Consider the following 19,554-nt stretch of genomic DNA (forward strand, 5'->3'; position numbering starts at 1 on the left):
TGCATGTTAGGAACATTGCATCTTATATGTCATGAACGGGGGCAGGTAACCTTGTATTGCATGTCTCGACACTTCAAATGTCCGTCCAATCCCAAACGGAATTTGAGAACGTCACAGAAGATATCTACAACTTGATTACATGTATTAACATAGCAAACAACCACATCTTTGTTAACCACATTCTCTTTAATAAAATGATAATCAAGTTAAATATGCTTGGTTTGAGCATGGAAAATAGGATTGGAGGCCAAAGACATAGCATTGAGATTATCACACCAAAGCGTAGAGGGAAGACAAATAAATTCGCAATTCTCGCAAAAGCATATGGATCTAATATACTTCAGTTGTTGTTAAGGCCAAGGTTCGATACTTCGCTTCGGTACTGGATCGAGAAACAACAAGTTGTTTCTTAGAAGACCAAGAAACCAAACATTGTCCAAGATAGGTGCCATAGCCACTAGAAGAATGCCTATCATCTGGCTTACCCGCCCAATTTGCATCACAAAAGGCATGTAAGGCAATAGTGCTTGGTTTATAATGAAGACCAAAATCGATAGTATGCTTTAAGTAACGAATGACTCTTTTAGCCAAAGTCCAATGGGTGCTAGTGGGAGCTTGCATATGTTGATATAACTGATTGACGGAATATACAATATCAGGATGTGTAATGGTAACATACTGTAGGGCCTCGACAATATGGTGATATTCAGAGGGATCGATCAATAAATCATTGTCAAATTTAGACATCTTCGAACCCGAAACGCAGGGAGCCTTGTAAGGTCGAGCACCAACCATATTTGCACGATCAAGTAAATTGGCAATATACTTAGATTGACGTGCAAACCAATATCATCACGTGCAAACTTTATTCCTAACGAATAGCTCAAGTCACCCAAATGCTTTGTTACAAACTCAGACTTCAATTGTGAAATAATATAAAAAATTGTAGAATCATCATTGCCAGTGACAATTATATCATTAACATAAACTAGTATAAAAAAATGTAATTTATCTATGTGAGGAGTGAAGAGAGAGTAGTCAACATGCGAACTAGTAAAACCAAGATCAAAAAGTGCTTGTGAGAGATGAGTAAACTAAGATCATAGTGCCTGCTTAAGGCCATAAAGAGAGCGATGTAAACGATAGACAAAGTCAAGATGTTCAACACTGATAAACCCCTTTGGTTGCTCCATATAAACTTCCTCATCAAGATACCCTTAAAGAAATGCATTGGAGACATCTAGTTACCGTGTAGTTCAATGAAATTGTACAGCTAAAGCAAGAATAATACGAATAGTTGTTGGTTTAACAAACGGGCTAAAAGCCTCAAACTAGTTTATGCCAGACTTCTAATCAAATCCTTTGGTGACCAACCTCTTCTTGTAATGATCAATAGAACCATCAGGTTTTTGTTTGATCTTGTAAACCCATTTGTTGCGAACAATATGATGAGAAGATGGTCTGGACAGAGTGACCATGTGCCATTGTCTAATAATGCAGGAGAGTGATTTGGGATCTCAATTGTAGCTGAAAAATATCTTTCATCAAACACAACACTGTGAGAGATGTAAACACACTCACTTACGGATCAAGGCACCTATAATCCTTTTGACTTGAACAATAACCAATAAAAATATACGGAATCCTACAATATGATAATTTGTTTCTACCATAAGAACGCAACAAATGATAGCATCGACATCCTAAATTGTGGAAAAAAGAGTAATCAAGTGCAACTTTGTAAAGTTAGAAAAATGAGTATCATTATTTAAAACTGGCGTAGGCAACCTATTGATTAAATATATGATAGTTAAAAATGATTCAACCTAGAATTTCTTAGCAAGTCCTGATTGTGCAAGTAAAGTGAGTCCCATATCAAGAATATTAGGGCTGAGCAAAAATCCGAAAATCCGACTCCGACCCCGACTCCGCTCCGGCTCCGACAAGTCGGAGTCGGAGTCGGAGTTTTTTCTCGAGAAAAGTTGGAGTCGGAGTCCAGCCGGATTCGACTCCGACTCCGCTCCGACTCCGACTCCGCCCCTCCGACTCCGACTCCGACTCCGCTAGTGTACATGTTTTGTAAAAAATATGTGTTTTTCTATATAGTAATCATATAAATATAAATATAGTAACATCATTAGTTAAATCTAATAATATACTAGCAATTAGCACTAGTTATTAGTTATAAACTTATAGTAAATAAGTTAATAAATATTATTAATTTACTATATACTAATAGACTAATAGTATTAGACTATTAGTATATAGTAAATTACTAATATATATAATAGTATACTATTAGTTGTATATATTAAATTAATATCTTTAAGTTATTATCTATTAGTAATTTAGTACTAGTGTAGTGTTATCACATATTATTAGTTACTAATTATTACATCTAGACTATCTAGTTATAAGTTATTAGACTATAGTAAATAAGTTAATAAATATTACTATATATTAAAGACTAATAGTATTAGTAGTAGTTTATTACTAATATAATATATATATAATAGTATACTATTAGTTAATATATATTAAATTAATATCTTCTAAGTTATTATCTATTAGTACTAGTGTAACTAGTGTTATTACATATAATTAGTTACTAGTTATTACATCTAGTTATTACATATTTGTTATAGACCATTCACTATAGTAAATAAGTTAATAAATATTACTAATTTACTATTATACCATATACTAATTTACTATTATACCATAGTCCATATACTAACTTACTAATAGACTAATAGTATTAGACTATTAATATATAGTAAATTACTAATATAATTCAATAGTATACTATTGAGTTACATATATATTAAATATATATCTTTAAGTTATTATCTATTAGTACTAGTGTAACTAGTGTTATGGACATATTATTAGTTACTAGTTAGTAGTTATTACATCTAGACTATCTAGTTATTAGACTATAGTAAATAAGTTAATAAATATTACTAATTTACTATATATTAATAGACCAATAGTATTAGTATTAGTGCATTACTAATATATAATATATTTATTAGTATACTATTAGTTATATGTATATTAAATTAGTATCTTTAAGTTATTATCTATCAGTACTAGTGTAACTAGTGTTATTAGATATTATTAGTTACTTTTTTTTGAAAGGGATATTATTAGTTACTAATTATTACTAATTTACTATATATTAATAGACTAATAGTATTAGTATTAGTATATTACTAATATATAATATATTTATTAGTATACATTTTTACTAACTTAAATATATTTTTACTAACTTATTAATTTATTTTTACTAAATTATTAATTTGTATTTTAACTTTTTTTTTCCCAATTTTTTAAAAGTGAAAAGTGGAAAACCCTAATGGGTTAGGCTGAAACGGCGCCGTTTCAGCCTAACCCATTAGGGTTTTCCACTTTTCATTTCCCCCCCCCCCCGATTCCCTCCCCTCCCCCCCTTCAGACTTTCAGTGTTTAGTGCCTTCACAGCTCATTTTCTTCCTCACTCCTCAGTGCCTCACCTCTCATCTGAACCCGTGCCGTGTCGTCGCCCCTCCGACCTCCATCACTCCTCTGAAAGCCCATTCTTTGCAAAACCGAGGTGCCTCTCTCTCTCTTTCTCTCTCTATAATTTGTATATCTTAACTATTTTTGCATTATTTTTGTTCATTTTCTTGATAGTTGTGGATATTAGGTTTGTTTGTGTGCTGGAATCGTTGGATAGTCGTGGATTTTAGGATTGTTGTGTGCTATTTATGAAAGGCCATGGGTTTTCTTCATGAGAGATGGATGGGGGTCATGGGTTTAAGTGTACAAATGGTTTAGAATTTATTGAAGTATGGAATTTGTTGGAATTTGTTGTTAGGATCTACTATGAAATACACTAAATGTTGTTAGGATCAATCTCCTTCAGTAGCCCTTGATGATCTGAAATGCTATTACTTGTTTTTTCCCATTCCTCTAGTAAGCACTAAGCAGATTCGCAGAAGCTTTTAACCCAGTAAGCACTGAGTTCGCTCGAGCTCAGTGTCGAGCGAGGGTCGAGCGACACACTCTGCCTGAATTCGCTCGAGCTCAGTGTCGAGCGAGGGTCGAGCGGCACACTCTGCCTGAATTCGCTCGAGCGAAGTGTCGAGCGAGGGTCGAGCGGCACACTCTGCCTGAATTCGCTCGAGCGAAGTGTCGAGCGAGGGTCGAGCGATGCAACCACATTTATAGATTCATAGGACATTTTTTCTCATTACTACTATATAAGTATATATGTATATCATATAAGTTACTTGAGTAATCTTTACATTAGTTCATGAATTTATTTTCTTTATGTTTATCTTATTTGTTGTGCTCTACAGTTCTAGTTATTAAATAATGGATATGGAAGGCACAAACACTCCTACATCCACAGGTGCATCTTGTCCTGGCATTCCAGCCCCAGAACAACCGATTGATATTCCCATTCCAATAGTTGATGAGTCTAGCGGACCAATAGGCTCTTCAGTAGGTACTCCTAGTGCCTTTCATTCTACCCCTCGCCCTCCACCTGGTAGTAGAAATATTAAGAATAGGTCTGGGGTATGGTCCCACTTCACAAGAGTGCCCGATTGTGATCCCGAAGAGCCTATAGCTACTTGTAATCATTGTCATAGGCAATGGAAATGCCATCCCAAAAGGCAAGGCACTTCGGCCATGAAAACACACATCCAACTTTGCCCCAAAAACCGTAAGAGTAAATTGGATAAGAGTCAAACATTCTTGGTCCCGGAAGCAAGAAGTGAAGGAGGGGAAGGGGAGAAGACCTTAGGGATGGCCAAATATAATGAGAAAAAAATACGAGCTGCCCTTGCTAGGATGGTGATAGTGGATGAGCTACCATTTAGATGTGTTGAGGGAGAAGGGTTTCGGGAATTTGTTAAAGCCCTTGATCCAAGGTTTCCTATTCCTTCTCGATTTACCGTAATGCGTGACTGTATGAGGGTATTCTTGAGAGAGAAGGATAGCTTGAAGAAAATGTTTTTGACCACCAAACAAAGAGTATGCCTAACCACCGACACTTGGACTTCTATCCAAAATATTAATTACATGTGTGTGACCGCTCACTTCATTGATAATAATTGGAAGTTGCATAAGCGGATCATTTCATTTGTTCGGATTAGCGACCATAAGGGGGCAACGATTGGGAGGGAGTTGGAGGAGTGTATGCTTGATTGGGGCATTGACAAAATCCTCACAATTACAGTGGATAATGCTACCTCTAACGACTCTGCTATTGATTGGTTGAGAACAAGGGAAATAGGAAGTGCGGATTGTATAGCAAATCACGAGTTTATTCACATGAGGTGTACGGCACACATCTTAAACCTTATTGTGAGTGAAGGTTTGAAAGATGTTGATGACTCAATTGTAAGGGTCCGAAATCTGATTAAGTATGTGAAGTCTTCTCCCCAAAGACTTGCCACTTTCAAGTCTTGTGTTGATAGATCAAAAGTTCAATGCTCTAGTTTTTTGACTCTTGACGTGCCTACTAGATGGAATTCGACTTTTCTTATGTTGGACGTGGCTGAGAAGTATCAAAAAGCCTTCCAACTTTTGCTTGATGAAGATCCCTACTCACGAGTTTATTTGTCTGAGGATGGACATGGGAGAAAGGGTCTAGGAGCTCCTGGGCCGGATGATTGGGAGACCATAAGAAACTTTTCGAAGTTTCTTCAAATATTTTATGGTGTTACATTGCGCATTTCTGGTACACTATATGTCACATCAAATAATTATGTCCAGGAGCTTATTGCCATTCATAAACACTTGAATAATTTTTGTGACAATAGTAATCGACGTTTGAGTTCAATGGCTTTCAGAATGAAGACAAAGTATAATAAATATTGGGGTGATCTTGAAAAAATAAATCGGTTGTTGTTTATTGCTGCTATTCTTGATCCGCGGTTTAAATTGGTTACTCAAGCATATTGGTTCAAGAAAACATTGGGTGAGGCGAAGGGTGAGGAATTTGTTGCACTCCTCAAGAGGGATATGGAATATTTGTATGAGGCATATGTAGAGTTTGGTGGTGGGTGCGTAACTGGTGCTAACAAAACTCAAAGCGGTGAAGCTAGTGCATCAATGGGGAGTAGTAGTACAGTTACAGACTATGATCCCTTGGATTTTTTGAGGGAGTTCCATAAAGAGCATACAGCATCTTTGATGGATTGTAAGTCAGAGTTAGAGCGGTATTTGTTGGAGAATATTGAGATTCCTACGGGGAGTTTCGATATTTTAATTTGATGGAAAGTCAACTCTACCAAGTATCCAGTTCTTGCTCTAATGGCAAGAGATATCTTGGCCATTCCTATCACCACCGTTGCATCTGAGTCAGCATTTAGCACAGGAGGCCGTGTCCTGGATCCGTTTAGGAGCTCTTTGGCTCCTAGAACTGTAGAAGCTCTCGTGTGCTCGCAAAATTGGTTGAAGTCTACTCCCATATGCTTGAGTCAAAATTATTCTGAAGCCATTGATGATGCAGAGAGTTATAAGCTAGACTCAGGTAATGTATTTAGAGATTTTTTTTAAGTTGTTATATGAGTTGATTTTAACATTTTGTAATACTAATTTCCTATACTTTAACATCTTAATGCAGAATTAGCCAATTCTATGGCCAGCATACTCCGTGAAGAGGATTGACAATCTTGTTTCTGGTATCTTATTTCAATTTTGCTTTCTTTATTTTTATAAATTTATATGATATCTTATTTCTTTACTAATTTTTTTTTTTTCAGGCACAAGTTGAAAAATTACATTTTTTGGACCTTTGGTTATGTATTTTTAATTTTAGGTTGTAATTTTGGACTTTTGGTTATGTATTTTTAATTTTAAGTTTTAATTTTGGTTATGTATTTTTTAATTAACATTTTGTAATTTTGGTTATGTAATTTTAATGTGTGTATTTAGTTTTAATTTAGTTTTTAATTTTAGTTGCGCATTTGAATTTAGTTTTATTTTTTATAGTGATAGATTTTGAATTTAGTTTTATTTTCTAATGTGATGATTTTGGTTAGATAAATTAGAAATCTCAAATTATATTTTAAAAAAAAATTGATATAGAAGTCCAAATCCGATTAGAGTTGCAAATTGTAAAATTGAAATGTTAATTGGGTTAAAGAAAAAAGTCTAAAAAAAGGCCCAATAAAAAAGCCCAACAAAAAGCCCAACTCCGACTCCGCTCCGACAAGTCGGAGTCGGAGTCAGAGCGGAGTAGGGTGTAAGCGGAGTCGGAGTCGGAGGTCGGATTCGGCCTCCGACAAAGTCGGAGTCGGAGTCGGAGGATGCCAAATCCGACTCCGGTTCAATCGGTGCTCAGCCCTAAAGAATATGCTGATATTTATGTTCTGCAGTACTATTTTGTTGGGAAGTATGCGGGCATATTCGCTTATGTAAAATACCATTTTCTATGAGATATCGAGTAAAAAGATAGAAGATTTAGGTATTGTTTGGCCACACAAAATTTTCATCTCAAACATAAAATTTTCATCTCATCATTACAACTTTCTCAAATCCCCATACAAAATGTAATAAACAATTTAACTTTTTTCCTACTTTTTCAAATCTCAAAATAATAATAATATTAAATATAATATTTTAATATTTAATCTTAAAACTCAAAATTCTCATCTAGGAATTCTCAATGGCCAAGCAGAACCTATATCCACCGTTATCGATTTGTAAACATTTAATTGGAGATGAAAATTATTTTTCCACAAGTAACTGAAACTAAACAAAGGAATTGAAAACATCATATTTATTTGCAATCGGATACAGACATGTGACTTGACTGAAATAATTAATAAATATTACATAAAATTTAAAACCACTAGGCAAAGCAAGAGGTGTAACCCACACATCAGAGTGTACCAAATTTAAAGGACCTAAAGTCTTACGATGAGAGAAGAAAAAATGTTGTTTGATGGATTTGCCAAGTTTGCAATATTCACAAACAACATACTGTTGTATAGAACCAACAATGGGCAAATTACAATTACATAAGACATGATGCAAGACAGACTCAGAGGGATGACCTAAACGTTGATGCCAAAGGGAACTAGGTGCCTTGATTCCTATGAAGGCAGTTAACTCTCTACGCTTGTTGTGTGACAAGTTGATAAGATTGATAGGATAGAGCTCATTTTCACTTGGACCCTGAAGGAGTGTGATTCTTATATGATTTTCCTAAATCAAGTAAGCATTATGTGTGAAATGAAAAGTAACATCATTATTGGTACAAAATTTGTTAATAGAAAGAAGATTAGTAGATGCTTGAGGACAATGAATGATGTTGTCAAGAAGAAAAGTGTTGTTATGAGAATAGACAATGGATGAACCAGTATGTTTAATAGACAAACTTGCACCATTACCTACACCAATAGTCTCATTATCAAAGTTTTGAATACCGTACCGGATGTCATACTGGTTAAGTCACTGGAACGAAATATTTCGGTACCGGTTCCGTTTCGTGTACCGTTTCGGAATAATATTTCGGTACCGGTACCGTTTCGTGTACCGTTTTAGAATAGTTTATACCTGAATAAATTATATATATATATATATAAGCATTAACTGTATTCCAAAATAATAACAAAATAAGTCATAAACTCAATACTTCTCAATACAAGTTTTAAGTTTTAAGTTACAAACTAAATAAGTTCTTAATCCAACTATTAAAATAAAATCACTCATCCTCATCAAAAAGACAATAAGGATCAAGATTCGACATGTTGATCAAAATATTTTCATCAATGTCACCACCATCATCAACATCAACACCAACATTATCAACGTCTTCCTCATTTAGTGAGATCAATGGCTCCTCAATACTTGCCCAATCCAAATCTTCTCCATCAAGAAGCTCAGATTCTTCACTCACTCATTCTTCCATCAAGTCAATATTTTCAAGATTGATTGGATTTAAAACATCTCTTCCCTTTTTTATGCTCCTGTCAAAATAAAATCAAACATAATTGAAAATATTATATATATTTTCAAAAGTGAAAGACATTAATATTAAAAAAATTTACCTCTCTCGCAGCTTCAAGTTATAACAAACAAATACTAAGTCATTCAAACGTTTATGTACTAATCTATTTCTCTTCTTCGAATGAATAAAATCAAATGTACTCCAGTTTCTCTCACATCCAGTTGCACTACAACATTGACTTAGTACTCGAACAGCAAACCTTTGAAGCGTTGGAATCTCGCAACCAAATTGGGTCCACCATGCAACTATAACAATAATGCAATTATAAATTATTAATTAAATGTAAGTAAAATAAAATAAGATAAAATTTAAAGTACAAAGTCACAGTATTTAACAAATGATATTAATAAATGATAATACCTGGATTAAGCTTATCACGCTGGCGGATTGCTAAAGTATGTCCAAACTCACCTACTGCATTATTATACGAGTCAAGTTCTTCAATGATCTTGTCTTGGTCATCAGGATCAAGTGCCATCTTCATAACACAACTGTTGAAACCTTTTATAACATCATTTTTTTTTTAAAGTTGGGGTTATAGAAAATTCCAGGGTTAAGAAGACAACCCGCCGCATGTAATGGACTGTGAAGCTGCTTATCCCATCTAGAATCAATGATCCTGGTGAATGGACTGAATATACTAACTTTGTTATTACATCTTGCTTTTATGTTCTCTTTGGCTCTTTCCATTGCATCATACAAGTATCCCATTGCAGGCTTCTCATCCCCGTCAACAAGTCGTAGAACACAAACCAAATGCTCACTAATTTTAACAATAAATTGACATTGAGCCCAAAACTCTTTATCTTCTAAAACAATCCCAGCTATCTCTTTCCCTATGATGCTTTTAGAATGGCTTAATGCAATCCATTTATCACAAGTAAACATTTGTCTCAGTTCTTTCTTAAACAAGAGCAAGCATTGGATACTTAAAAAATTTGTTGCAAACCTTGTAATTGCAGGACGACACAAATCATGACCTTTGGTGAACTCTTGTCTCATCAATGCCAAAACCCAATCATGGTTATAGATGAACTTTCTTATCTTTTTTGTCTTTTTTATAGTATCATCAATAAGGGGAAAATATCTTGGATCAGAAAAATTCTCTAACATCAAGTCTATGCAATGAGCTGCACAAGGGGACCAGTAGAAAGAGCCATACTTCTGCTGTAACTTTTTTCCTGCAGCTTTATAACTTGCATCATTGTCCGTTATGAGCTGCACAAGATTCTCAGCTCCAATTTCTTGAACAACCTCATCAAAGATATTAAACAATGTTTCAACATCTTTTCTAAGGCCAGATGTATCAACAGACTTCAAGAACATTGTACCTGTCGGACAATAAACTAAAAAGTTGATTATTGATTGTTGCTTCTGATTTGTCCAACCATATGTCATTAGTGTACAACCGATGTCATTCCAAACCTTCTTAATTTATTGCAAATAATCTTGAACCTCATTCACAGTCATCTTTAACAAATTTCCTCTCAACTCATATAAAGAAGGGCCCTTAAATCCTGGCCCGATAACAGTCATGGCATCGATAGTTGGTTGATAAAACTTGGATTGAGTCGCATTGAAAGGCAGATTAGAATTATACCACCAGCGTGCTACAGCCATCTTTGCTTGTACAAGCATCTCATTCGAATACATATAACTCTTAATTGAAGATTGGGCCCCAGGAGTTGTTCTTGGAGCAAAAAATCTACTTAATCCCCCCACTGACTTTCCAGTTCCAGATTCTCCTGACTTCCCCTTACCTTTTGAAAGCTGAGATTGTCCCTCCATACTATTACTATCATCAATATCATCAGATGTTAAATCTATATCACCTCCAATCTCTGAGCTTATTTTTCTTTTCTTCTCTTTGCTTCTTTTAATTTCATCAAGCAACTCATTCATTTGCCATTTTACATCTTTAGAGACCTTTTTACATGCCTCTACATTGCCTGGAATCCCAGCTAGATGATACTTCAATCGAGTGATCCCGCCACCTTTAATTACTTTATTACAGTATAAACATTCAATATTATTTCTTGCCCCTGGCACTGCACGTGCATGGGCCCATACTAGATCTTCTGATCTTATAGGAGCAAGTGTTGTAGATGTAGCACCGGTTGATTGACAACTAGACATTTTTATATTCCTATAAAACAACCTCATAATTCAACACTTATTCAAATTTAAGTGTTCAACACTTAATAGATTCAAACTTAACATAATTTATCAAATGGATTAAAAAATACTGTTGTCATTTGTAAATTAATTAGCCTCAATAAATTCAAGTTTCTATACATGCATGCGTATATATATATATATATAGAGAGAGAGAGAGAGAGAGAGAGAGAGAGAGAGAGAGAGAGAGAGAGAGAGATCCAACCTTTTCAAAGTCTAAGCTCCCTTCACAAACTATGTTGACAGAAGAAACGCTAGGATCATGACTGTGATCATGAGAGTGGTGATGATCATGATTTCTGCATATGAATACCAATATAACTGTTATAACTTATAGATTTATATAGTTGTAAAACCTAAAAGAGTAACAATAATTTTTTTTTGTTATTTGATATTTAAATAACAAAATTAAACCTACTCTTTTTGTTTGTCTGCTGTAGTTTAGTCAACTATAATATATGCTTTCTTTTTTTAACACGTACAGAGCTTTTCCTAAACATTCTTTTATATATTGGCATTACATGCAAATATAAAATAGGCTAGCTTGATCCATCATAGAGATATTAACGATTGATTTTAGAAATAAATCTAATATTTAAATTATATTTTATAAGAATAATGTTAGATATAAATTATAATTCTAACACATGTAAATTTTGCACTCTTTTTTTTTTTTAAAAAAAGACTTGTCATTAAAAAATAATTTGTTTTTAAATATCAAATTTATATACTTATTGCTAATTCTTATTGCTAAATCATGAAATATTATTTTTTCATTTCTTATAAAGATTAAAAAAAAAATTCAAGAAGTTAAAACTTGAAAAAAAAAATGTAAAATACCTTCATCATCAAATCCGAATGGCCAACCAAAACAATAGCAAATCAGCAAGTAAAATGGGACAAGCAAACCAGCAAGTGTACTGCATGCCAAGAAGAGAAGGAAAAAAAAAATTACAGTGCCGGCAACAAGCAGATCATCAGAGAAGAAAAAAAAATAAGAGAAATAGGCCAAAATATAAAAAACAACTAATCAATTTAATGAGTAGTAATTATTAATTTATCATCTTTTTATCTATGCTATTGCTACCTGTAATGGAGAATTGGAGATGATGCAAATGGACTCCAGGAGGACGGGCTACAGCTGCACGACGCAAAGAGAAGGCAATTCACGGGAAAGATGAGAGGAATCAGTAAAGACTAAAAGTAAAAGCAACTAAAGTCTAAAAGTAAACCTAAATGCCTAAATGACATAAATAACCTTGGCCTTTCACATAAATTACAAAATTGCCATAATAACAAAACCGGCTGAAACTTTCTTCAGAAATTCAAAATTGTGTACCGGCCGAAACACCTATTCCGGCCGAAATCCGGAATACCGGCCGGTACAGTCCCGTACCGGCCGATACATCCGGTATTTTGACCAGTACGAAATACATATTTTTCTGTACCGGTACGATATGTACCGGCCGTACCGACCTGTACGGTACGGTATCAAAAACACTGCTCATTATCATCAAACGGGCGTTTGGAATCAAGATTCTTAGCATTATTGGTTATGTGTGCATTAACACCACTGTCCGCAAGCCATTGACTGTTCAAAAAATCAGCATTAATATCTGCAACCATGGCAGCCACCTCTGTGGGAGGATGATGTCCTTAAAATGAAAAATCCACTAGCTGAAAACAGTCCAAAGCCTAATGATTATTGCCCTTGCAAATTTGGCAAGGTGAACGACCACCATAATTAGAAGATGAGGTAAGGTGATCATCCTTGGTAGATATAAGGGGCGAAGGTTTAATGGATAAATTCAGCTTGGTAGTGTTGGAGCTAGAGGAACCAGAAAACTGCAGTTTACACTTCATAAGTTGAAACTTCGAACGAGTGGTAAATAGAGCAAAGGAAGACGTCTCTGGCGCAAGATTGAGTGGAGCATGACGGTTGAAATAATTTCATGATTTAGCAGTTCAGACTTGAAAAAAAGAAAAGACATAAAAGCCTCTCGAGCATGGAAGGAGTAAGAATAGATGAATTGTATAAAAGTGGGATTAAGAACCCCAATAATAAAGGAGATGAGATCATCATCATCAACTGGCTTTCCAACAGTAGATAATTGATCAGCCAAGTAACTGCCAAGCTAAAAACGACGAATCCAAACCATAAAGAGAAGCCACCAGCGAATGAGAAATAGAAGAGATGATCCAACTTAATAGAAGTTGGTCATGACTCTGCCAACTAGTGTAGGCCGGATTCATAGACTCACTTTTGGCAGCATTATCATCAACAAACATAGGAGGACATGGGTTAGAGCCATCAATAAAAGCAAGCAGATTGTAACTCTTGAGGATAGGTTTGAATTGAGCAGTCCATGCAAGATAGTTTGTCTCATCAAGTTTGATAGAGACAAGTTGCATTGGATTGGGAAGAATAAAATTGGATGAGGAGGAGGAACCAGACTCAGCCATGTTTAGAAAAGTGGAAGCAGGATCTTAAAGCGTAAGCTAGATTGGCTCATGATACCATGTAAGATAATAAAGAGGGAAGATGGTTTTGGCAAGATACCAAAATCGTATGTATCACTAAAATTATATAGACTTTACAGTTGAGATCAGATTACAATAACAACAAGCATATCATTCGAGATATACATAGAATACAAGTTTGAAACTCAAATAGCCTAGTTTGTAGGAAGCAGGGGATCTATATCTTTGATATCCTTAACAACATGAGTATCCCAAACATAAATATGAGTATGATTAGGGTTGACAATATTTGACATGATTCGTGAATTTGACACACAATACAAAATAATAGAATTAAGGTTGTGTGTATTTCACAATACTTCTTCAATTATAAGTAGCTTTATAACAGTACCCCTTATTTAAAACATGCTCATTAATTTTAAAAAAATATTCTAATTTAAAACATGGTTTTGTAAGAGATTGTATGCATATCATTACTCAATTTTAAATCCCTTGAAATGTGAATTTTAACCTTAACATCCTATTTAAAAAAAAAAGAGAGCTAATTATATATTTCAATAAGTATCACCATAGCATTTTAAACTTGAATTTTCACAAAAAGACATGTATACATTTAAATCTAAATGGTAGGACCATTATATTTTGCATCCCACAATTAGTAGTATTTTTTCATTTGGAGAAATGATGTTCTTCATCCTTGATTTTGTTACCTTAGTAACAATTGTTATATTGCGTATTATAAGTGGTTTTATATATCAGCCATTTAAAAAATTTGCTATATCAACAAGTGTGATTGAAGATGACAAAATCAAGAATGAAGAGTAATATTGCTCTTTACAATTTACATCATAAAGTGTTAAATGTATCAATTTCTTTTCAACTGCCATATCTTGACCAACATTACAAATGATCAAAATTTAGTGATTTAAAGTGTAAATTGACAATTCTAATAGTTTATAATGCAAATAAATAAATACTTAATGATTGGAAGATGAGAAATCTAATTTTTACTAAATTGTATATGAAAAAATTTATTTTGTCAACTTTTACAAATCTCCAAATAAAAATAATATCATAAAACTATATTCTAACAATACTTTAACTTTATAATATTTTTTATTCAACTTTTTTTTCTCTCATTTTCTGAAATAAAAAAAATACTCAACTCAAACTATCTCACTGATATTCACAAACTATCTTATTATTATTCACAAAATTATTATCCCATCTCACTCACAAAAGGAGCATTGATAGTTTAAAATGAAAAAAAAAACCTTAATAATTGGAAGATGAGAAATCTAATTTTTCCTAAATTGTATATGAAAAAAGTTATTTTGTCAATCTTTAATAATGTTTTTGTTGTTAAAATCATATAATAGTCAAAATGTAAAGTACAACTCAAATCAAGGATTGCAAGACCATTTTAATAATTTCGAGGTCATATAATTTAGGGTAGTTTTATTTAAAATTGATATTATTACTAAGGAAAAATACATTTTTTATCCTAAAAAATATGAATTGATTTAAACTTGTAACTTTGGCTAAAATATGAACTTATAGACTTTAAGCCTCTTTTAGAGAGTGTTTCATCTCATTACATTATTATAAAAGTTTTGAGCCTAACTTAGTCTTGTTTCTAACAACCTTGTTGCCTTCAACTGAAAGTGTGTCTATTTTCGTAGACAAGAATGTTATCGCTGCCTTCAATTCAACAAGTTGAGTTTCCATATCCTTTAGAAAATTTTGCATCGCTTCAAGTTGATTTTGACCTTGCGTGATCTGCAGACCACTTTCATTGTTCCCCTCACTCTGAGCCACATAAGCATGACCCATTTTTAGAGCTGCCGCATATGTTTGACTAGTCACTGTGGATGTGTTTGGGTCTTTATGATTCACCTCCTAATTGATATTCTCATTCTTTTTTTGATTTTCCTTCTTTGACCCTTGCCATCGTGGGGATTTCACATGAATGATGTGAAGATTAGTTAAAAGAACTAATGACTGCGATCGAGGCAAACTATGCGCTTGAAACCAAAAGTTTCAAGAAAAACAGGGAGTTACAACGTCTTTCTTAGACAATTAACTACGATACTAATGGAGGTAGCTCAAGTAGAGAAAAATTTGAAAGGAGGGCAGTGTAGATAGAAAACAGAAGGAGTTGAGGTTTGGATTGAGTATTAGTTATACGAAAAATAAGGAATTGAGGTTCAGTGTACTTTTTTGAGTAATTTGGATTGTTTTGGGATTAGTATATTTTGGGCCATTAAAACTCTTTTATATGGGTGAGATATTTTATTGTATACGTTCAGTGTATTTGATTACTTATTTTGATATATATAATATTTTTATTTATAAAAATAAAATCATTATAATTAAGATTGGGACATAATAAGATAATAAAAAATATACACAGCAGTCTCATATTTTTTTATATTATTAAAAAATATAAATTTATTATTTTACTCTTTTTTATTTTATACTGATGTATTGAATCTGGAGCTGCGTACAGCAGTGCTGATAAGATAATATGGTCTTTGAGAAAATTACCCGGCTGTTACGCGTCAAGGATTTCTTCTCCGCGTTATTTGTGCAGACAAAAATGTAAAAAAAAAAGAATATTAAGAACCCTATAAAAACGTTGCCGTGTCCAACCGGCTGTAGCCCGTAAATCCGGTAAACATCCCTCCCTTATACTACCGCCGGGATTTAGCAAAAGCACCATGACCTTCTTTGTTGCCACCTTCGTATTTTCATTCAAAACTTGAAGCACAGATTCCTGTTTTTTCAGAAAGAAGAGACCCGCCTTTGGATTTGGTCCGAGTCCGAGACCGATTCCACTCGTCCGTCGTCAACTGTCTCTAGGGTCTTCTATCCCTAGATCAGGTAATGCCCATCCTTTTCACATTCTGATCTTGCGACTTTTGTTTCTAATTTTGGGGGTAGACTGGGGGGTGGGGTTGGGGTTCTTGAAAGTGGAATACTCGACTTTGTTTGAATTGTTTGGTAATCGGCGCCTGACGTTCCTGGGGTTAAAAAGCTTTTTGGTCATTCTTCATCACATTCAAGCTTCAGAATAAGGATACCCACCCTTTCCTTCTTCTTCTACTCGTATTTTCACTTTTCAGCCCTAAATCTGTGAGCCACTCTCTCCTGCGTTCCATTCCCTCTGGCTATATACGGTGACCCGGTTGCCTGCATGCTCCTCCACAACTCCAATCCAACTTGCTCGTTGCTCTTGCACGTGCACCACTCCCACCAGGCGGCCCAGCCAGCGCCAACGGTAGGCAAATTTCGTCCTTCTGTGTGTGTGTGTGTTCTCTTTAGTGTTGACGCCTAACGGTGGATATTATCGCTCTTTCTCAGCCACCCCTAGCCACAGTCTGCCTATCTATGGTTTGCCACCCTCTTCGGCTACACCACATCCTCTGTTACTAATTAAATTCGGACCCCGAGGCGAAATAGTGAAATATCCGCTGGATTTTTTGAAATGAAAGTGATTAATTAACATTATGGCTTGATTTTGGGATCAACGCTTTTTTTTTTTCCCCTTTTATGAAATGTATTATACATTGTATGTGACTGCTCTTTTCCGAATCTGTGGCTTTGCCTTCCTCTTAGTTACAACTTTGAGAAAATTTTAAATGTGTTTAATGCAATATATTTCAGTAAATAGTCAAGCTATGATTAATAAATGATGATTATCAGGGTTGTTGAATATATATCAACAAATATCTAGCTCTGTTTGTTTCATGTTATGTAGGGTTTATAATAATTTACCCAATTTTCAGTTTGGAAGTTGGGGTTGGTTATCAAGATTATTGTTTATACAAAGCTAGATAAATTATTGACAGTTGTGTCTATAGATGAAATTTCAGTTTAGAGTCAATAAATCACCACAGAAGAAAACATTAAGAATAGGCAAAGAACTTGAAGAAGAATAAGAATTGGTCTATTGTGTACTTATACTTGTTGAAACATATATAATATAGGTAAATCGGAAAGATTGAGTTCTTATTGAATAATAGTTAAGAACATTGAATTCGCTCAATGCAACATATTTTAATAAATCTTGAAGCTATGATCAAGTATGAACTTTATATATATGACTGGTTATTTTTTTGTTTCATCGATTATGAACTTAGATATATTGGTAATTCCGAAACGGTACACCGGACACACTGTTACTTAAATATTCCATAAAATGAAATTCAAAACTTTGATTATACCTTTTCTGTTTTGATACTGTGAAGAAAAAAGAATGGTTAAGATGCTTTGTATGTTCCTTTTTCTTATGGTTAAAAAATTGAAATGTTTGACTTTCTTTAACTTGTGTGGTATGGACTCATTTAATTAAGTGAAGGTTTTCAAGAACCCCAAAGGGTTGGCTCAAGTGGTGAAGGCCTTGGTCTTGGGGTATCACTCCCTTCAAGGTCCAAGGTTCAACATTTCATAGGTGCAAACAATCCTTTAGGGCCACACCCCCTGATGAAAAGCTAGCGATTTAACTAGTTCCGTGTAAGGAAATATCCGAGAGTGTGGTGCACGGGACTTGGGTTTACTCTACAAGGGTGGGGCTTCTTAATTGTTCATAGGCAGCCTGGTTGCTTTGAAATGACCCGTTTTCAGGTTTTTTTTTTTTTTTGTTTTTAGAAAGAAACTTCTACCATCTACTTTCAGCTTAAAAATTTATTTTTCTGTTGAGGTTTGCTTATTTTCTACGTAGTTTCTTTGTTCTATTACCCTGGTTGAGTTGCACTCACTCAATTACAAAACTTTGGGTTTGCCTGCGGAATTTCTATTTCTTGGTGCTACTTTTATTGGTTTTTTTAGTCTGTATATTAAATTATGATTATAGGAAAAGCTCTTGATCTTACTTTCGTTGACATGAAGTGACAATGGGTGTCTATATGTGCCAGTCTCAATGAATGTTGAAAAAAACTCATGGCATACTTGTGCTGATACTTCTTTTCCTCTTTTGTGCTCTATCTTTTATAGAAAATGTCACGAGCTGAAGAACTATGGGAGCGGTTAGTACGTGTTGTGTTAAGTAGGGAAAGGGTAGGCGCTGATGCATATGGGCATCCCGGTATTGGCATTGCTGGAAATGTACCATCTTCACTTGCAAACAATAGGGATATTGATGAAATTTTGAGGGCTGCGGATGAAATTCAAGATGAAGATCCCAATATTTCTAGAATCTGTATGTCATTTTCATTTTTTATTTTCTTGAAGATAATTGTTTATGTGAATTTTTGTGGTCTCATTGTCTTTTTAATGGCTTGTTTTGCATACTTGTGGTTCCCATTACCCAGTTGTGTTGTTAGATGGTGAATGACTAATATTGAAACTTATTTGCTGGATTAATATTTTAATGAGGGGATATGGAATTATAATTTTTCTAGTTTGGAGAGGAAAAATTGAACCTTACGAGCTTACATACAGTTAGTTGGGATTTTAGACTCCTAGTAGAGGCAAAATTATGCCCAAGTATTCAGGCCTCTGGTAATTGAAAGTCACTCGATCATACTGTGCCGTCGTACCAATGTACCCACTCGATCCTGCTGTGTCGTTGAACCCCTCTTTTCGTTAGACTATCATAAGTCTGAACGTGCAGCCCTTGCACATTGTAGAGATGATGAGAGAGAGAAATGAGATCTACAAGGCACCGTCGAATGTGTGGCCACCACAGAGAAAACCAAAGGGCTCCGGAAACCCCGGCGATGGCCCTCCCTTCGGTGACCGGGATCCTTACAGAAAGCCTTCCTTTAGGCTTCATCAACGCAGACCTGGTCTGTCATAGGCAAGGTTGAGCTTTGGCGACACACTCCGGGGACTAGGCAAATCCTTCTTTTTCAGCCGTATTCCTCTCGGTTTCCTAAGAGATG

At 34.6% G+C, this 19,554-nt stretch overlaps 3 protein-coding genes across 4 annotated transcripts in view; 1 reads left to right on the top strand and 2 right to left on the bottom strand.

Annotated features, from left to right (window-relative positions):
- Window positions 1–330: 330 nt before the first annotated feature.
- On the bottom strand, window positions 331–795 carry LOC122291184 (uncharacterized mitochondrial protein AtMg00810-like). The gene has a single exon (XM_043098822.1). It carries the CDS (start codon window positions 793–795, stop codon window positions 331–333), a length of 465 nt encoding a protein of 154 aa, XP_042954756.1.
- A 7,912-nt stretch (window positions 796–8,707) lies between these two features.
- On the bottom strand, window positions 8,708–10,339 carry LOC122291185. The gene is made up of 3 exons (XM_043098824.1): window positions 9,659–10,339; window positions 9,374–9,491; window positions 8,708–8,892 (listed from the first exon to the last, which is right to left on the bottom strand). The coding sequence occupies exons 1-3, from the start codon at window positions 10,337–10,339 to the stop codon at window positions 8,708–8,710; spliced, it is 984 nt and encodes a 327-aa protein (XP_042954758.1).
- Window positions 10,340–16,331: 5,992 nt separating this feature from the next.
- Window positions 16,332–19,554, top strand: part of LOC122291998 (callose synthase 9) — an 88,453-nt gene continuing 85,230 nt past the window's right edge. Inside the window, exons 1-3 of one of the 2 annotated variants that reach the window (XM_043100125.1) lie at window positions 16,332–16,552; window positions 16,795–16,949; window positions 18,665–18,869. In XM_043100125.1, coding sequence (XP_042956059.1) covers window positions 16,866–16,949; window positions 18,665–18,869 — 289 coding nt within the window. In that variant the 5' untranslated portion in view covers window positions 16,332–16,552; window positions 16,795–16,865. The remainder of the gene's footprint in view (window positions 16,553–16,794; window positions 16,950–18,664; window positions 18,870–19,554) is intronic. The other variant, XM_043100126.1, reaches the window with a different exon arrangement.

The sequence above is a fragment of the Carya illinoinensis genome, chromosome 13, assembly GCF_018687715.1.
Source record: "Carya illinoinensis cultivar Pawnee chromosome 13, C.illinoinensisPawnee_v1, whole genome shotgun sequence".
Classification (NCBI taxonomy): domain Eukaryota; kingdom Viridiplantae; phylum Streptophyta; class Magnoliopsida; order Fagales; family Juglandaceae; genus Carya; species Carya illinoinensis.

Coding starts and splice junctions, on each gene's coding strand:
- LOC122291185 (XM_043098824.1), bottom strand. CDS start 10,339: ATGTTCTTGAAGTCTGTTGATACATCTGGCCTTAGAAAAGATGTTGAA. Junction 9,492..9,658: donor AAGCAAGATGTAATAACAAA/GTTAGTATATTC, acceptor TGTGTTATGAAG/ATGGCACTTGATCCTGATGA. Junction 8,893..9,373: donor GCGTGATAAGCTTAATCCAG/GTATTATCATTT, acceptor GAGTGAGTGAAG/AATCTGAGCTTCTTGATGGA.
- LOC122291184 (XM_043098822.1), bottom strand. CDS start 795: ATGGTTGGTGCTCGACCTTACAAGGCTCCCTGCGTTTCGGGTTCGAAG.